At 38.2% G+C, this 20,015-nt stretch overlaps 1 protein-coding gene across 4 annotated transcripts in view; it reads left to right on the forward strand.

Moving 5' to 3' along the window:
• The first annotated feature begins 1,607 nt into the window (after positions 1-1,607).
• Positions 1,608-20,015, forward strand: part of phactr4a (phosphatase and actin regulator 4a) — a 46,518-nt gene continuing 28,110 nt past the window's right edge. The window contains exons 1-3 of one of the 4 annotated variants that reach the window (XM_034124643.1): positions 1,608-1,936; positions 8,518-8,607; positions 11,939-11,982. In XM_034124643.1, coding sequence (XP_033980534.1) covers positions 11,970-11,982 — 13 coding nt within the window. In that variant the 5' untranslated portion in view covers positions 1,608-1,936; positions 8,518-8,607; positions 11,939-11,969. Of the gene's footprint in view, positions 1,937-8,517; positions 8,608-11,938; positions 11,983-12,710; positions 12,815-14,672; positions 15,134-20,015 lie in introns of those variants that run through there. The other 3 variants (XM_034124642.1, XM_034124641.1, XM_034124644.1) reach the window with 3 other exon arrangements.

Genomic DNA, 20,015 nt, shown 5'->3' on the forward strand with positions numbered 1-20,015 from the left:
ATACATGAAAAACTGCAGTAATTATACAAAGAATAGACACTGAACATGTATTGCGTGTGCCAGGTGTGATCCATGTGGGGGGATGGGCACATAAGAGCGGGAAATGTGTCAAATTGTTCTGTGTGTGTGTGTGTGTGTTTGTGTGTGCCAGGTGTGATTCACATGGGGGGATTGGGCACATAAGGGGGGGAACACATCTAGAGTATGTGTGTGTGTGTGTGTGTTTGTGTGTGTGTGGGTGGGTGTTTATGTGTGTGTTTTATCTGATCCGGATGGTTACTAATTCCTTTTCTTTATGGCGGTCATTTTTGACCGGGAACACCATGGGTGTTACAAAGTTGACTAAATCATCCAAAATTCTATGAAAGTGGTGATCAGCAATTATATGTTCAAATGTCTACTGTGAAGGATATCATAAAGCCTTAATGCAATCGAATGTAAAACAAAAAAGTTATGATTGATGAAAGTAGTAAATCGGTCAGATTTGACCCGAAGACAACAGGAGGGTTAAATGCAGGACTTGTACTTGTGTATTATACTTTCATTGTGGTTTTGTACTTTTTGCCACCTCTGCAAAAAGTGATGCATTTTACAGGTGATTATTGAGTAGTTTTTCTTTCTCCTCCTGCAGCTTTTACACTCTGTGGCATAGTCTTTACCAGCCAGTAGATGGCAGACACATCTTTTAAACGATGGTGTAAGTGCCACCAAAACGTGCAATGTGCTCACAACATGCAGTTCAACAAACGACCAGGAGAGGTCACAATGTTCAAACTTTTTGACTGCTGTTCCTTCTGTAGAAACAGGGATGTGGATTTTACTGAGGTTTAAGGAGTTGAATGAAACTCAAAATGTAGATAGCAGAAATAAGCTGGAAATGTCTCAACAAGCTATTTCTTTGAAAACAATTATATATACATGTAATATAATGCTATTTTATTTCCTCCCAGATTGAAATAGACATATTTTATGTCCTTACATTTACGCTTGGGAAATGTTTCAATCTGTTTGGAAATCAAAGTGATGAAACAAATTGCTTTATTTAGAATTAATGAGAGAAATATACTTACAATTTACTAAATGAATAAAAGCGTACATCATTTGATTATTGTTTTTAAAAGAATCCATTGTTTGGTTTGTAAATCAGGAAATGATAAAATAAATGTAAGAGTTTGGAAAATGTTAATGTTTTTCTTTATTATGTATATATGTTATTCTTTTCTTTACTGTAACATTACTGTAATGACCCCCAAAAGAGATGATCTTATTGTCAAACTCTTCATATGTTCTGTGTGAAAAAAGCTTAATTTTTAAAGTATTAAATAAAGATGTCAGATTAACTTTTTTTGTAGTAGTATATTGTGCTTGCAAATTGGAAATATGTTAAATTAGGGGGGGAAACCAAACCCTTCCTTGTCCCTATAACTAAAGTGTTAGTTATTCACCGTAACTTTTTTGTATTTATTTTGTTATGGTTACAATCTTTACCAAAAATGTAATTTGCCAGCACAGCATCCAGGGAGCTCAGCTGGTCACGTGATCTCGCGGTGTTTACAGTTCACTAGATGGGGGAGCAGTCACCCTGCTGCGAAGTGCGCATGCGCAGCCGTACTTAATCTGCCTACCGAGTTAACCATGCAACACCTTTTCTGACAGCAAAGTTCTAACAAACATTTTTTTTAAAACAACAACATTTAACGGCTGTTACTCCAATTGGGGAACAACTTAGACGATACCTGAATGCGTTGGTTGTTTTTTCTTGTTAGTTTTGTGACTTTATTCGGTAGTTAGTGAAGCTACTTCCGCCTTGTGATGGACAGCAGCGACAAGTGTCAAAAGTAATCAGGTACGGGATAAACAACGACAAAGGAGGATAAAAACACGACACTTACCTTTTGGATACACTCCAACACAGGATAGCCGACTATAAGAAAAGGTGAGTAACTTCTGTGGACCATAATGCATACGTTTTGTTGAGATCCAACGGCAAATGTGAGCTAATTTGTGTTAGCTAACTAAGCTAATTGCTAAAGTACTGGAACAGCCGTTGAAGCCGGTTTTTATGAATGGACGTATTGGCCAAACGACGGTACTACAACTTACGTGACGTCGTTTTAGGTCAAAAAGACTCTTCCCCATTGATTTAGAATAGACAGAGAGAAAAAATAAACAATATTCTCAGTAAACAATACGTATGTAAACCTTATAAAATATACAGAATAATACAGAATTAACGTATATAAATCAGCGTGTAAGACATTTTAAATACCCATTTTGAACACTTTAATAGCCCTTATTTAAATCATTATCGTCTAAAGGTCGGAGAGGAGATAAGGGAAACCTCTACTGCGCATGCTCTGTGGGCCCACATCCGGGTACTTTCTTGATCTACAGTCGCTCTATTTCTGGCTTCATGCGCCACTGAGTAACTCTCATAGAAATGAATGGGGCCCCGCCTCTCTCTCTCTCTCTCTCTTTATACATCCATCAGCTACCTGTTGCTGCTCTAATTTACCCAGGCTAGCTGAGGATTAGCATTATGGCAGTGCGTCTCTATCTTTAGCTCTCACACCTAGATCTAGTGTGTCACATTAGTAAGGAGAAGAGAAAACAGAGAAGGAAAATGACTGGATTCAGACTTTGGTAATAGATAACTTGTCTTTACAAGTACCTGCTACCTTTACCTGTATTGTATAAGCTTGCAGAGGTGGAAGAAGTAATCAGATGTTGGAATTAAGTAAAAGTAGAAGTACCAGAGTGTTGGAATACTGTGTTACAAGTAAAAGTCCTGCTTTCAAAATGTTACTCAAGTAAAAATAGAAAAGTATGAGCATCAAAATATACTTAAGGTAAAAGTAGTCATTCTGCAGATTGGTCCATTTCAGAATAATATGATTATATTTCCCATCATTAATCCAAATCTGTAAATTAACTAAAGGTATTAAATACATGTAGTGGAGTAAAAGTACGCCATTTACAAAATAGCAAAACAACAACAATCAAGTAAAGTACATGTATCTGAAAATTGTAGTTAAGTACAGTACTTGAGTAAATGTACTTAGTTACTTTACACCACTGTTAGGTGGTTGGGTAACTTACATGTACATGTAACGGTAGTTAAAGCTATGTTACAGCAGCAGACATTGTACAGGAGTTAGAAAATACAGTAAACATTTGGAAATTCCTCATAGGGATTAACAAGGTCACTGTTATCATACTCAATAATTGAGTGTTATTACTAAGACTAAACTATAATTGCTAAGAGGACTTCTGATTCAACCAAATGCAACAACTTCGCGTCTTTTATTGTGAGTCTCTTGTTCAGTATTAAATATATTTAGCTTGCAGGTTAAGCAAAAAAAGTGCCTGTCTCTTTAGCATTCACTGCATTCCTTTCACAGGCCCGTCTACATGTTCCAACAAGCAGACATTTCTTTAGTACTGACTGAAAGCACTAATACGCCCTATAGGACATCACAGACTCTTTAAAAGAGGAAAGACAAAGGGAACTGCAGCTATTTGTTCTAGATAGGCCGCATTGTAATCAGGTCGGTCGTGTTATTGGGCTTTGTATTCAGATAGTGGGTCGTCGCATCTGACAGAGATTCAGCTTGGCATCCATGGAACTGAAGACATGATGGTACATTTCATTTTCAATCTGAGTTATGTAAAAGCAGGTAGTGTTTCACGTTGGTGGTGATGTGGCATGTTGCAGGGGATTGGTATTGATTTCTCAGAGGATTCGAGTGGTGAGAATTGGCCACCCTTCATGGCTTAAACTGTAGTCTTTTTCACAAATAACACCTTCTATTGCAGCTATCCAACTTTCAAAGTCTCAAGAACTTGAAACATTTTTACGGAGTGGCACAACAAAACATACTTTTTTCTGGTCAGTTTGTTGAAATGCTAGTTGGAAAAGAAATGTCCAAAATACACATTGAGGTGCTCACTAGTGTGGTCTATTTACATCTGTAGATTTATCCCTAACTGACAACAAGTGAGCGTTAGATAATGCTACTTGTAGTTTTTAACATGTAACACTTAAAATAATTTGACTTAAGGTAAGTAATTAACTCGAGATATTTCATGATATTAGTACATTTTCCATGGTTACTTGGTTTTACTCTTGTAGTATCTTTCAAAATGTGTGGAGATTGACCATACATACCTTCCTGGTCTTTTTTAATGAATTTTCAAGTCATCTGTATTCTGAAGTTTGCTTTTACTGAGCCTTTTTTTTCTTACATCATTCATAGCCTGATTCAAATAACTTAAAAACCCACCAAACATGTTTTTTTATGGCTTTTAACTACATCTGATTTGTTAAGTAATACAAAGAGATATCAGAAATCACCTCGCTAAATACCTTTGACTCTGATATGTCAACAACATCCAACAAGAATTTTCAGATTCCTGTTCAAACTTTGCAGAGGAACTCGTTTTTGGTGCATTTCTAGGAATATGCTTACTCAACATTCTAGTTTCTGCTAGTTTTTCCTGTACTTCTACACACCAAGGAACACTATCTGCCACATATGTTCTGAACCAAGATATTCCTAAAGCTTGTCTTTGTTAAACTAAAGCTTATAACAGACGCTCCTGCAGATGAATGCTCTGATTTCTAGGCAATTTTGCATTGTAAATAAAATGTCAAAGTTGCTAAAACAAGCTAGTTTGAATTGTCATGAATAGAATAGAGATGTGTTCAGAATGGAGTTGCTTGAGTATTTGAATGTTGTGGTTGTCTGTGTGGGATGTTTGTTATCAGCCATAGCGGCTGACAGAGGCCTCTTTGAGATGCATGTATCGTTCCCAAACAAACAGCCTCCTGGTTCTTCATTCAGTCTGAGCCAAGTGTGCAGAATGAGCCTGAAGCTGATGAAACCCTCTCAGCCTTTCATCCAGAGGACTGCCAGTTCCTAACGAGCTAATTAGGAGCTTATTGTGAACAAACAGGATTGTGTGGAATGCATGAACTTTCAGAGCAAACAAAGAACAGCTGATTTTAAACGTTAACTTTGTGAAAGGAATATTATGTCAACTAGAGTATGAACTACCTCGGGCATTTCCTACAGTCAATCATTGGAGTTATTTAGTTCCTTTTGGCCTTGAGTACAATCTACATTATTAAGGTTTGTTAACAGTTTAGATTGCGAATATTATTACAATGGAAAGTGTCTTAGAAAAATGTAGAATCTAAATTGTATTGTTTTGCTTCTTGCCCAGTACAGTTCATATAAACAGTATTTGGTTATCTTTGACCAAGTATTAGTTTATTGCCTGCATGGCAGTTATTATGCAAACAATGAAAGACATACAGTAACCTTTCTCTAGAAGCATTTTCTAGATGAATCAATTCATCTTTTGCTGTTTAAAATGTGAGAAAATAGAGAAAACTATTCATAGCAGTCCAAGCTTATGTCTTTAAATGTCTTGTTTTGTCATTTAAAAAAACCCAAAGATATTCACTTTATCATGATATGAAATAGAGAAAAGAAGGAACTCTCCATTCTTTAGCGACTGAAACCTAACTTATCGATTATTAAAAGAGTTTCTGCTGATTATTTTTCTGACTATAGACTAATCATGCACCTCTAATTGTAAGCCGATTGCTCACTATCAAACACACATATGGACTGGACTGTAAATGAACTGTACTTATATAGCGCTTTATCCAGTCTTTAAGACCCCTCAAAGCGCTTTACATACTACATGTCATTCACCCATTCACACCCATTCATACAGAGCAGTGTACCTTACTCTAGGACCTAACATTCACACACATTCACACACTGTTGGCCATGCCATCGGGAGCAACTCAGGGTTAAGTATCTTGCCCAAGGATACATCGACATGACATTACATTTTACTTGTTAGACGCTTTTATCCAAAGCGACTTACATACTCAATACTTTGGGCAATCCCCACAGGAGCAATTTGGGGTGAAGTGTCTCAGGGACACAACGACATGCTGACTGCAGTGGGGTTTGAACCTGTGACTGATTCGAACACCAACGAACAACCCACTGCGCCACATGCCTCCTTACATGTTGACTGCATGGGCTGGGATCGAACCCACAACCTTCTGGTTGAAAGACGACCGCACTCCCTCGCAGCCACAGTCGCCCTGTTTATTTGACACATTGCATTATATTGACATTTTTTGTAGACTTTATTCATATTGCAATACCAACCGTTCTTTTACGTCGATTTAAAGGGTTAGGGTTAGTCTTTAAATGATTGCAGGCTTTTTGAATAATGCGTAAGAGGCCTCGGAGCTCGACTCTATTAAACAACAGAATAAGGCGTTCACACTTGCACTCGTGTGAAAATACTAAAATACCGCGGATGGATCTTGTTACAAAACCTGTAAATCTGGCTGCCGATTTGCTTACAGTGGTTTAAATTGTACTCGGTGAATGTGGAGATAATTGTCACAGAGACAACAAAGACTTGAAACCGGACATGAGGAAACTCAACCTTTGGATTGTATGTGAAATGATGAGAGGACTGGGTGTGTGTGTGTGACGTGGTGTTCTCCACATTACAATGCAGGGACATAGTGGATTAGTTTGGCTGAACATTAACTCACCTGTTTGCTTTTCGCCGGCTCCTGTAGTTGTTTTATTTCGAGCTGGAGTGCTGTGGAGGATACTTGAGACCAGACTTTATCTCGTCAATTATTTGTGCGTTGAAGTGCGGATCAACTTCTCTCCTTATGGGCAGGTCGGAGGGAGTGAATAATGCATGGATAAAGTAGCTTTTTTTGAATGGTGAGAAGTCAAATTCGTTGTTATTTTAATATAAGCTCAGCTATTTTATTGGATTGATTTTCAGGCAAAAAAAAAACTATGTTCCATACATTTTTCTTTTACTTGTGCCATGTTGACAATACATGGATGTGTCAGGGTTGTTATGAGATTTGTATCGGGTTAATACACTATTATTAATAATAATCCTTATATTTATTATGGCGCTTTTTCAATGACTCTCAAAGCGCTCCTTTCAAATACACATTACACATACATATCATACATACATGTAATGGTCATGTACTGTGGACAATACCCACAGGAGCAAATGCAGGTGAAGTGTCTTGCCCAAGGACACAACGGCTTTACAGACGCAGCGGCAGCGGGTTTCGCCCCCTTGATCTGATAATCAATGCACAGCGCACTGCGCCACACCGCCCATCTTCACACCTCAAAGTCATCAAGGCGCTTTACAAGTACACATTGATATCATACATGTACTGTGGACAGTACCCACAGGAGCAAATTCGGGTGAAGTGTCTTGGCCAAGGACACAACGGCCTGACGCAGTGGCGCCGGAGGCGGGTTTTGAACTGGAGTTCCCGAACACCCCCTTGATCTGATGATCTGATGATCAAACGCACAGCCCACTGCGTCACTCTATTATTATCATTTGTTCTGTCAGTAACAATGACCCCTAAAAAAAAAAAGAACAGAATTAGAAACCTAATAAAAAAAACTGGCTTGTAACCATAATTTGTTCAAAACTGAAGCATGTTTGTTTACACGTTAGCAGCACTTTAGCATGTTACATTAACTACTAAACTATTTGGTCAGCTTTCAAAATAATGCGCTATGATTATTAATAATTCAAATATACTTTAGGTGCTCCTATTTTTACTTATGTAAGTATTTTTCAATACTGAAGATAAACACATGTACACAGTATGATAACCATCAACTTTAATACTCTGGCATGCCACGATACCATTTACCCCTAGTGTGTATTTATTGGAAATGAATGATTTGATCGTACCAGTAAGAGCTCAGTTACCTGATAAGAGTCACGTTTCTGATTTAACCCCACTTTATTAAATATTTCCTGCTGTGAGCAGTTACATTATCTAAGTTTTAAAGTAGATCAATCTTGCAGGATGAGCTTTAAATCGCTCTTTATTAGAGTATTTCTGTGGACATATCGTGGACAACCTGATGGACGTAATGCACATTAGAGCAGTGGACATTGTCTTTTTAAAGAACCCTTTGCATGAGTTTACAGTGCAGACATGTGTCCCCGCCTACAGCTGTTGGACATGTGCTGTGTACATTACAGCAACACTTGTCAGACCGGTTGGACTGAACCAAAGCGGACCAGACAGAGGGGTGTCTGAAGTTAGCAAGATCATTATTTTTAAAAACAACTTGGTGGTATATTTTTATGAATTCTAATGAATTATTTATTGCACTTATTAATTTATTTCCTCTTGTTAGTATGATAGACCTCTGTCAGGTCACTTTTAAAACCCACTTTTATATTTCTTTGTGATTCTTATTAGGTTTCATTGCTTTCTATTTGTTTAATTTCTGTGTGTTTGTTTAGTTGCTGTCTTTAAGTATATTTGATTTCTTTGTTTGTTTGTATAAAATATTTAGTTCTTATGTGAAAGCACTTTGAAACTGTTCGAATGCTTCTATATAAATAAAATGTATTATTCATATTATTATAATTATCATGATTAATAATCTTTGTTTGTTTACCTTACAGGAGTTTCCTAATTTTGCTGCTACGTTGTCCCACTGCAGACAGATTTCAAGGACAGCATTTCGAATCTACGATCAATGATCTCAAACAAAAGTAAGTTTGTGAAACAACACAACATTTTTTTAACTGAATAAAGTCACGTATTGCCCTTTTCTTTAAACACACATACATTTTAGAGCGGAATTCCCCAGAGAAACGGTGCTTTATCTGTCCATCTGAACAAGGCCTAGTCCACCTGGTAAGGAGGTCAAATAGTTGCATTCCACTCTGTCCTTTCTCACACACACACACACACACACACACACACACACACACACACACACACACATACACACATACACATATACACATATATACACATACACATATACACATACAAATTCACACTCACGGTGTCACACACAGTTTGTTGTCAGAGGACTTTTGACATTCCAAAGGTCAGCCTGATACCGCTGAAGGACCCTCCCCTGTTAGCGTTAGCATGTAGCCACACCTGCTAATGTTGACCAATCACAGGCCGGGCTGTGATTTGAATACAGACGGTCGTTATGTTGGTCGATGCCAGACTCTTATCTGTGCTGGTGATCCTGATATTGACACTATTGATCCTCCCCTGCCCGGCTGCTCTGCCCTGAAGTGTACAGGACGTTTAAATAGTGTTGTTGTATTCATCACTTCCTCCTTTCCTGTGCTTTGACATCTTTATTTCCTGTTTGAAGGCACATAGTTAGGAACACAACAATTTAGACAGGAATGCGTAGTACATATTTAAGTATCAAAGTGTGCATTTTAATTGCAGGAATTATTAAAATATGGACATAACGATAAACAGTAAATCGCAGCACAGCATTTATCTATGTGAAATAACCAAATGTAAAGCATAGTTATATTAATTTAAATAAGGAAAATATGATATTAAGGGTGACTTTGGCTGCGAGGTAGTGTTGAATGATGACTTGATGCTGAATCAAAATGTAATATATCCTTAAAAAACTCATCAGATTTTCTGCTAAACATTTTTTAAGTATGTGCTTTTTTTACTTCAACTTCATGTGTATAGCATATTTTTTAGTATTATTTTCATTTAACTTTTTCTATTGGACATTTTGCGATGTGTAATATTTTCATTATATCTTTGATTTATTCATATTTTATTTTATTTCATTCTAAGACACGATTCGCCCCTGGATATATAAAGTATTCTGATTATTGTCATCATATTTTGCTACTATTTCTGCAGCTTTGTGCAGAGTTGGCCTCAATTCATCTCAGCCTCGTCACACTGTGAACTACTGAGTGTGTTTTGTTATTCATTGGATTGTGTGGGATTGATTTGGTGCTAAAACAAACTGGGGTGATTTGTCAGAAGTGTCGATTGTCCCTCGATGTTCAGCAACAACACATCAGGGAGGCTGCTCTGCTGCATTTGTGATTCAACTTGTTCAAATGTTTCAACAGTAACTTCACTGCTGCTGACATCTTGAGGACATTTGCATTATTCACATGCTCAAGTTGTGACCGGACTTTAAATGTTTGGTGATTTTTTGTTTGTAATTTTAGATCTTGTATCACAAATAAACCCATAAACAAAAACATGATTATAGATCAAGCTTTCTGTAAAACATGAGGATTCTAGACAAATGTGATTAATTTGATTATTTACAATTCATCTTTAAAGGGGACCTATCATGCAAAATGCACTTTTTGATGTCTTTTATACATAAATATGTGTCCCCGGTGTGTCGGGGAACTCACGCAGCGTCAGAAAATAAAACCCTCTCTCTTTTCCTCCGTACCCAAATCTCTAAAAACTGTGGTACAACGGAGCTGATCCAGATTTGCGTCCGATATGACGTAATATCGGAAATGTGGACCCACGGCCCTATCAGAAACGTTGCTATCAGAAACAATGCCTGACTGTTTTGGATGTAATATGGTCGGTGTTTACATTAGCATCGCTAACACTCAGAGCTAACCTGTACTGGAGAGCATGTGTGTGAAGAAGCAGGAAATAAGAAGGAACTCACCTTGTGGTATAACCGGCAAGAGAGAAAGCCTTTTAGCTCCATACTGTTTCAGAAATAATCCTTGATCTAATAATCCTTGTTTCATCACTGCAGCATTTTAGCCAGTATCTGCCAGGTCCCGCATGAGCCGACGTTGGCTCCGCCCCCTCTTATTTTTATACAGGTGAAAATCTCATTGAGACACGGTGGGTGTTTCTCAATATCGAGGAGGCTTGCTTGGTAGCACATGTACCTCCAAGTCAGTTGCTTCAGAAGCGAGGCAAGAATCCTTCCTAGCCTCGGAAAACGAAGAATTGTGGAACAGGCTAACAGGTGTGTTAAATGGAGCGCGATTTCCGCCAAAGATTTGGAAATTGGTCCGTGCGCAAAGCATTGTGGGGATTTCAAGACCGCGGAGTCTACACATGTGCAGCCTCGAAATTTCCCGCAACGAAGTACGCCTGCCTCGGTAGAATTCCAAGGAACCTGGACATTGGAACAGTCCTTCGGCGGGACTCGATGACGTAGTATCCTTGAAATAGTGGCTCTGGAGCGGTGGTGGCAAAGTCCATAGGGACTTGGCTTGGCAACTTGTCACCAGTTCAAGTCCCGGAAGGACCAAGTGCTACCGAGGTGTCCCTGAGCAAGGCACCGTTCCCTAAAACTGCTCCCCAGCTATGGGCAAATAGCAGGGGCAGATGGGGCTCATAGCCATGGAAGGCAACCCATCTAGGAGAAGGACACTCTGAACTAAAAACCAGGACTGAGAGGAGTTGCGCTCCCCAGTCCTTAATCAGCATAGTAAAGCCAACCATGAAGAACAAAGTCATCCCAAATGCTATACTTCCAGCGGCGGGAGTCCGCAGGAACATCGCAGCGGATGGTGAACTGGCGAGATGTATGGAGAACCGGGATGACTGGAAGCGACGATGGAGGGCTCGTCTGAGGACGACCGAGAGAGAGAGCAGCCTTCCTCGACATTGAGAAACACCCAGCGTCTCATTCTCAAGAGAGACCTGTTTATACCCAGAATCAGCACTTTTGAAACAGGAAGTGAAATAGAGGGATATGAGGCATGGCTAGAATGGGTGATCCGTTTTTTTGTTGTTGACCAAAACACTTCATAGACATGTTTTTTATATATTTTTTATATATCTGAGACCTATGCTATTGCCTAAAAATAGCATGATAGGTGACCTTTAAATTCAGTCAAAAATATTCCATCTATTCAAATGTTTGTATTACAATAGTATTTGAAACAAGCCCAATAAAACATAATGAGAAAGTGACATTATATGCTCACAATCAAATGTTAAATAGACTTATTATAATGGAGTAATACGCTGTGTTATTATGGTTATTTAAATGTATTTTAATAAATAAATGTCTTAATGATCCCGTTGGTTAATTTGTTTCAGGAGCTGCTGACTGCTGAGTTTTGGACACGTGATGGAAAATCCTGGTAAGACGCTTTCATACTTCTTCCATTTCGCTTGTTGCATAAAAGTTATAAGCAAATCTATTGAAGACCTAAATCTGAGGTTGATAGCATTTAATCTGAATGTTGTATCCATACATTTGATCTCTATCTGTAAACCATTGCATAAAAAACATTAATGTGATTTGAGGTTGATATGATTATAATAAATAATGTCAATCTAAAATGTCGTTTTGCCAATAGAAAATTATAAAAATAAAATATATTAACCAAATTTAAACAAATCTTTATATCATTAGGTTTAAAAAAATAAAAAACCCTACCTTTTTATTTGTATTTGTTTATATAAATCAATTCATCAATGATTTAAATCAAATATAATATATGTTGTATTTAATTTGATGTCATACCATCAAAATTGTATCGGGTTTAATTCATATATTTTGTCATTATTTTTACATTTTTCGTATATTCTTTGTACATACCATTGCATCAGAGGTGTAAAAATACATTCTGAAATAAAACAAACATTATGAAATCTCTTATAAACCCAGTGTAGGCTGCAGTGAGACTGCTCTTATCTGAGCCGTAGTATCGTGATGACAGAAAGTGGTGAGTCAACAAACAAAGTGTGTGGTTATGAATCTGTCCGTTAAAAGGGCGTCCCTGTGACACGATCTGATTGGCTCTCGCCCAGAGGACACACCTGTAGGTTAGCAGTTTCTCTCGCTGTCACTACCTTCAGTATCATTGACAGACAAACTGCACTAAACACCAGAGGATTATTAAACCCAGACTCAACTGTGTAGTGACATTACGAAAATATCTTGGATGGCTGTTCACTCTGAATATATTCGTGAGTAAAGCTGCTTTTATATTTCAGTTAATATCTCTATTTTCAGTTACGTGTTTACATTTTTGACTGACAAAATAGCTGTGGTTGGGTTTTAAATCTGACAAAGCTGTGTTTAGTATTTAAGGTTAGTTACATTTAATTTGTAGGTGTTTTTAGCTTAGTCTGTTTTAATACATGAACTCTTTCCAATTCTACACGTTAGTTAGATATATTTGAAATCTTTTATATTTAGTGTCTGAGCCCTAATTATCGTGCTTTGGTATTTGTATCTGTTCATGAGTACAATGTGTTGAATAGTTATAATTTGATTGAGACCGTATTGAAAGCAAGTGATCACTCATTGCTCTGCTGTATTTAAAAAGCCAACGCAGGATAGCGCATGGCTTTAGATCCCTTTACAGCCTTTCAGGTCACTGCAGGAACAGATTAGGGAAGCTTGATCTACTCTTCCCTATCTGGACCAAAATAAACCAGACTTCCTCTTTGCCCTATCCTCTAAAAAAAACTGATGTGTTTTCAGACAAGAAGACATGGCAATTTAAGAACTCGACTTGTTGTGTTTTGACCAGATTTGGCAAAGTCACCCAGTGTGTTTACTCGTGTCACATTTGAATGTTTTTTTTGGGTTGTCATTTATGACACCGTGTGCTGGTATTTGTGTGAGTCATGTTTTTGTTCAGCTGGGATTCATGTTCTCATGTGGATGAACAATGTGTTTGTCTCCATCTGGTGCTGCTTTTTGGAAACAGATTTATATTTTGGGTGTTATCCCTTTTTGTTTACCTGAGATTTCTTGGATTATTGGCCGATTTGCCGTCCTGTTTCCAAATATGCTGGATTACGGTTTTGCATTCCCGACGTTCCTCTGTCAGTTTCCCTTCATGCTGTAATGAGGCTGCAGAGGGAGCAACAGTGATGTGGCATGTTTTAAAGAGTTAGCAGTTTCACGATAGACTAAACACATTCATAGCTCCTCTTTCACTTAATACTAACTTCTTAATTTTAGGACAAAAAGTCTGAATTTAAAGAAAAAAAGTCAGAATTTTGTGGGGAAAAAAATGCTTAATTGTTAGAGAAAAAAAGAGTCCGATTTTTAAAGGAAAAATGTAAGATTTAAGAAAAAAAAGTAAGATTTCTTTGAAGAAAAAAAGTAAGATTTTTGAGAAAAACACATTATTTCCCCCAAATTCTGACTTTCTTCCTAGAACTACCACATTTCCTTTTATAATACATGACAAAAAGGTTTTTATTTTTGTACTTTTATGCAATATGAACAGTTTTAAGTCAAATCTAAAAGAAATTCCCTCCAAATATTTCAACACATTGCCTTAAAAATGAAGTTATTTCCTTTTTTTAAATCCATTTAGCATGATATCTCGATAAATATATATCATTAAATAAATTATAAAATCACCCAGGCCTAAATACCGTACTCATATTTAAACTGCATGCTTCCTAAAGCTCAGCACCTTGAAAAGTCTAATTTAAAACTAGACACTGAATATTAAATAACCTCCCAGCCTTAATTCATGCCCATATAGTGAAAGGGATCAGGTGTAGCTGTAAAACACAGTTGCTATGATCTAATAAAGGTGTTATCAGTTCACATGTCATATAGTTTAAAAGGACAAACCCTGCAGAGTCACTGGACTCTGAGTCACTTCCTGCTCTCTGGCTTTGAGCTCCACCTTGGCTCGGCTCACCTTCCACTTCTCCGGTTACCTCCCCCCTGCAGGGCCCTCCCCCCCCCGCCCTACTGTTGAGTCAGTCTGTGGGTGTGTGTTTGTGGGTGTGTGTGTGTGTGTGTGGGGGGGGGGGGGGGGGGAGGAAGCACTGCATCCAAAATCCCTCGATCCCTTGATGGACTGGTGGCCAAACCTCAAAGCTCTCCGTGAACTTTGCCCCTGAAAAATGTGCTCTCAGGAATGACAGGCATGTGGCCGGATTACCATATCGGCGTACCTTATTTATGAAGTCAGAGCTCCAAGAAGGAAGGAAGGAAGGGGAGGGGAGTGTTTGTGTTTTAAAGTGTAAGAAGAAGAAGAAGAAGGAGGGGAGGAAAAGGGAGTGAGAGAACACAGGCTGAAGGGAGAGAGGGAGTAGACTTTTAGAGAGACAGGAGAGTAAACCACGCAGTGTTCAGTTACCGGAGCTCCGATATGTCTGGTTTTAGACGAGCGAGGTGGCTTTAAGTTTTAGGACCTGCCGCCGACCTCGGGGGAGGAAGGGCCCGGCAGGCCAGTGGGGACGGGAGCCATAGCATGGGACACAGTGCTAGCAGTGAGACAGTGGCCCAGCAACAAGCTACACACAACACCGGTGAGTTTAGACGCTCTGTTTGCCGTGGATTCAATTCAAGATGCAAAGTTGTTGTTTTTTTTAACAAGAGGGGTTATTGTTGTGCACAGATTCATCTATCAATTCTTATGCTTGTTTATACATTCAAACACTATACTCTACCCTGCTGTTTAAATATCTTATTTTTTGTTTTATCGTGCAGCACATCTTTTGGGACAGGAATCTTTTCATGTATGACAGTTTATATTATGCTAGTTTTCATCTCATATGCTTGTTAATATTTAGGTATGGAGAGTGGAAACATAAGGACTTCATTGTACTGTGCAACTGCCTGTTTCACTGTATATATGACGGTAAAATAGCTTGAGTCTTGAATGTTTTCGAAGGAAGGTAAACCCAACAAGGGGCGAGTGTCTCCAGGTGTTTTTGAGAGAGAGGCGGCAGGCACAGACAGGTGTAGAAGTATGCAAGCAGATGGAATGTGGTGATTGTGAAATGTTGAAACAAACTTCTCTCTGTCTGAAACACGGCTGCACGATTCGAGAAAAATAACAAAGTTGAGATCATATTGGCTGATTTTACAATTGCGACATGATTCCAGTATTGATCGATCGTTTTTGAAACATAAGTCACATTGTGATTGAAAACTTTTTTAAAGTACAAACAAAGATGCTGTTTGTAGGCTGGCACTCATTCAGAAAGATATGTGCAGCTTTACTCTATATATTCAACATGTTGCCTTCTTTCATTGCTTGCCTTTCTTCTGCCATGTCACCTTTGCTGAGACGCTGTAACATTCCCTGCTGTGGGACTAATAAAAGGAATTCTGATTCTGATTCTACCAAATATTGCTCTTACTACAATGTGGTTACAGCCCTAGTCCATATTGTGATTTCAATAGCATTAAGAATACTTATGCAACCCTTTTTTCTGCACTTAACGCTCCTTCCGCCAGAGATTTGGGGGTACAAGGCACCGACTGACACCAGCTCTGCCCATGTGTATCACTCTGTTTTCCTACTAAAACGCCTTTCTAGTCATACTTAACTCCACCTAATGTCTCGCTGGCTAAGCTAATAACAGTGCAAACTTTAAGAACCTGTTTTTGCTGTCAAAAGGAGGGTCCTCTCTCAGCTTTGCACACCTGCTCGATTCCCCCCTAATAACACAGCATGCAGCTTAAGGAATCCTGCATCTATGTCGCATGTCTGTCACCGCTTTTCTGCCGTGCCGTTAGTTTAAAGGAACTTTTTTTCGGTCAATATTTGCTCTGTTAGTTACTGAAGGGTTGAAACACTTCTCGACACACGTGCCTTAATGAAAGACGATGACATCCTCTTCGTTGCATATTGGCACTCTATGCAAACTGTATTTTTGTCTCTGGTGTGCTATTCTGTGGCGTTGGTGTTAAATTGTCCTGTGATTGGGTAAGTCATATGGACTGGGCTGCTTGGAGTTACATCAGTGCAGGTTTCATGCTTTTAATAGTCCTTAGAGTTGAAATGGCTCGACATTTACCGGAACAATTCATTTTATTCACAAACGGTTGAAAAAACGGGTAAAATCACAAGACACAATGCAGATATGTGGAATTGGACACCTCAATAAGCTATCTGAAGCTTGAGAATAGGGGACTGACACTAATATATCTTACTAACACATCTAGAATTGGAGATATACAGAACAAAATTATACAGAAACCCCATGCTAACTAAACCCCTGACAACCCTTGAAAACGCTAACCAAACACCCTAAAAACAGGACTAATCTATCAATAACTACTAAATTATTCCAAATTATATATTTGATCAGCTTTACATTGGTAGATACAGTTCAATAAACAGACACGGCAGTTAACAAAGAATGGTTCAAGCCTATGTTGTTGCTACGGTCTTGCTTCACTTCTGTTGAAACAAGCGTTGCTGTTTGGAGTCTCTTTATAAATGCATACCTGCGGCCTCAGTGTTGGTGTTTGGTTTAAGCTTTGTAAGACTTTTCCGCTCTTGACTATCTTTTAGCTCCATCACGGGTCGGTGCCTTTGAATTCTCTTGTTGGTTCTGTGAAAAACAACCATCTCAGGTTGTCATGCTCTACTGTACAACGTCACCACATCACACTCTGCTTCTGTAGTGTTCTCCCAGTTCACTGCCATCACTCCTCCCAGTTTAACACCCACTGGGTTATGTGTCAGGAATAGCTGAAAGTTCACTGACCTCTGTTTGCCTCCATTTCAGCATGGGGTTTCACACATACATGCAACAGGCTGCATTGTTTCTTACACTGGGTTGATACCAAAGCATGTTAGCATTTTACAGAGGGATGTCGTAATGGAAATGGAAATGTAGTAGTTGATTCCATTTGAAATTAAGTTACATGAATCTTGAGACCTAAGTTCAAACAACTCAAAATTCCCTCCTTTTGCACCATTTGCAAACTTGTTATTTTTAGCAAGTTGAACAGGTCATATTCCCTCTTTAATATGCATATTGCTGTGAAAGCAATTTCTTCAGCTAACTGTATTTTCTTCAAGTTTCCCGCCAAAAATGACATTTTGAATTTCCTTTGTTTATGTAAAGATCTTGATAATTTTTTTTATTTATGTTATTTTTTTATGTACATCATGATTATAAATGACCAATAATATTTTTTAACTGAATAAAGCTTGAACGTACCATTTATGTAAAACAATGCAATCACCTTAAGCATTAGCTGTTAGCTTTGTTATTTACCTAAGAAGGATTGTGTTGCCGTCTAGCTGCTAACAGTTAACAAGTACGATCAGTAGACTATACAGTATAGTTTTTTTAACGTTAGTAGTTGCAACTAAATAGCATTAATCAAGCACTTAGATATTTCTGTGACTAAACTGTGGGTGTCTTGGTAAAAACAATCAGCAATATGTTTGACATGTGTAGCTAAACAGCCTCAGCTCATTAGCATTAATGCAATGCATGCAAACTAAATAAAAACTAAACCCAGAAAAAACAGTTATCCCACATAAAAGATTACAAACAGGGCTGCTCATAGAGAAATGGATGTCATAAAATAAAGCCTACAGACACACAGCCTAATTTAAACCTTACTTTGTGAAGCTGTGACATTTTATCGTCTCCCAGTAGTGTAAAGACAATAATAAAAAGGTCAAGGCTGAAGAGTAAACATCTTTCTTGTGATATATGTCTCACTGTAGCAGTGCAATCGTTTGGAAATGTCTCATGTCAGGTTTGTACCTCGAGTAGTAATTTATCCGCCAGTTTATTGATGTGTTGAGCTCTCGAGGGATGCCTCTATTGCCGAAGTGATGATGTTTACAGTGTCAGGGACAGTACGGATGTTTTGGATTGGTCAGCAGTATGCTCTCACACATTTAGGCATCCTATACTACTATACTGACGGGGGATTTCTAAATTGGTTATGTCACTTAACCAGTGACCCTGAGCCTGTTTTTATATGACATTCCCAGAACAAATGACTATCTTCACTTCTAAAAGGGGTAAATTAATAATCTTTTTTCTCAAAGCAATGATAAACCTGTGAGTTGGATGTAGAAAAGTCAGAATCAATATAGAATTTTTTTATAGTAAATTCAGATTGAACATTGAAAAAATGTAAATTATAGTGTCCGTCCAAAAACAAAAACATTACTTATAGTGAAAACTACCCTTGAATGATGGGATAGTAGACTAATGGCTTTAGGAATCCAAACTATAACATATAAGTACCCTGTATCAAGATTGATTCAAAACAAGTGACATTTGACCTTTTTAGAGAGATTTAGAAAAAAACAACCACTTCTGGGGTAATTTGGGTGCATTTTCCATATGTCTGGCCCCCCTCTGTCGATTTTGATGATTGTTTAACCGTTAGAGCCAATAGAATCGAGGGGGAGTTCCTAAAATCCATCTAAACATTACCCATTGGTGAATGAGTGATGCGTAGCCAGAATGCCTCGGAACCGGAAGCTGTCATACACTCTGGTAGCTCTCGTAGCAGCTAATATAAAATCTCCGTTATTGACATAAAAATTGAAGGATGGATTATCAGTAATAATTTCAAAGTGACACGGACACATTGGATTAACCATTGGATTAACCTTCAGCAGCGATTTTATTGTTTTAATGCCATTGAACACAACCTTTGATCAGAAACAGCAAAAGGTAAGACAAATTGGCAATGTTTGCTCCGTAAAGCTACGTGGTGTGATGTCTGGTTTTGCTTCCCATGTCGCGAGTTCTGATCGCTCAGTGTGGAATCTCAGTTTTCTAATCAATATCTTGTTTGTGCAGATCCGATAAGTAATAAGGGTATTTTACCTTGAGTTCTGTGCTAAGTGCGTTAGCATTTCTTTGCTCAGGGCTAATTCAGAGCCTTTGTTATTACCCTTTTGTTTCGTTTAGCTAAAAATGGTTAATATTGTTATAGCTGAGTTTCTTCCCGTTAAGTGAGTATGACACAGCCATAGTTTGTTAAATGTTAAGAAGCCCTCAGACGCTGTTTCTTGCAAGATGTTGTGTTTTGGCCCTGCCCGCGTGGCCGTGGGGTTTAACTGGATCAAGCTGAACCAAAACATCTGTCTTGTCCAAATGTTATTGCGGATATTTCAGTGTTGGACCTCAATATTAGACTATTCTATGGGTAGATATTCAGTGCTTTTGTACTAAATGTAGGCTATCAATTAAGGCAAACTGCAAAATAAGTCTTGTCAACACATGTTTTTATTTGAATAGTTAAAATCTGGAAATATGTACCCTTTCATTTTTGGTGTTCCCATTGTTAGCAATACATGAAGAATCATTTCTGGAAGAGACCTACATGAATCATGCTCAGACTTTGTATTTTCTTTTTAAAAACTAAAGCATATCTTGGTTGGAGATTGTGTGGAGCAATTGTGTAATGGTAATA

This window comes from Trematomus bernacchii, unplaced genomic scaffold, assembly GCF_902827165.1.
Source record: "Trematomus bernacchii unplaced genomic scaffold, fTreBer1.1, whole genome shotgun sequence".
Classification (NCBI taxonomy): Eukaryota; Metazoa; Chordata; class Actinopteri; order Perciformes; family Nototheniidae; genus Trematomus; species Trematomus bernacchii.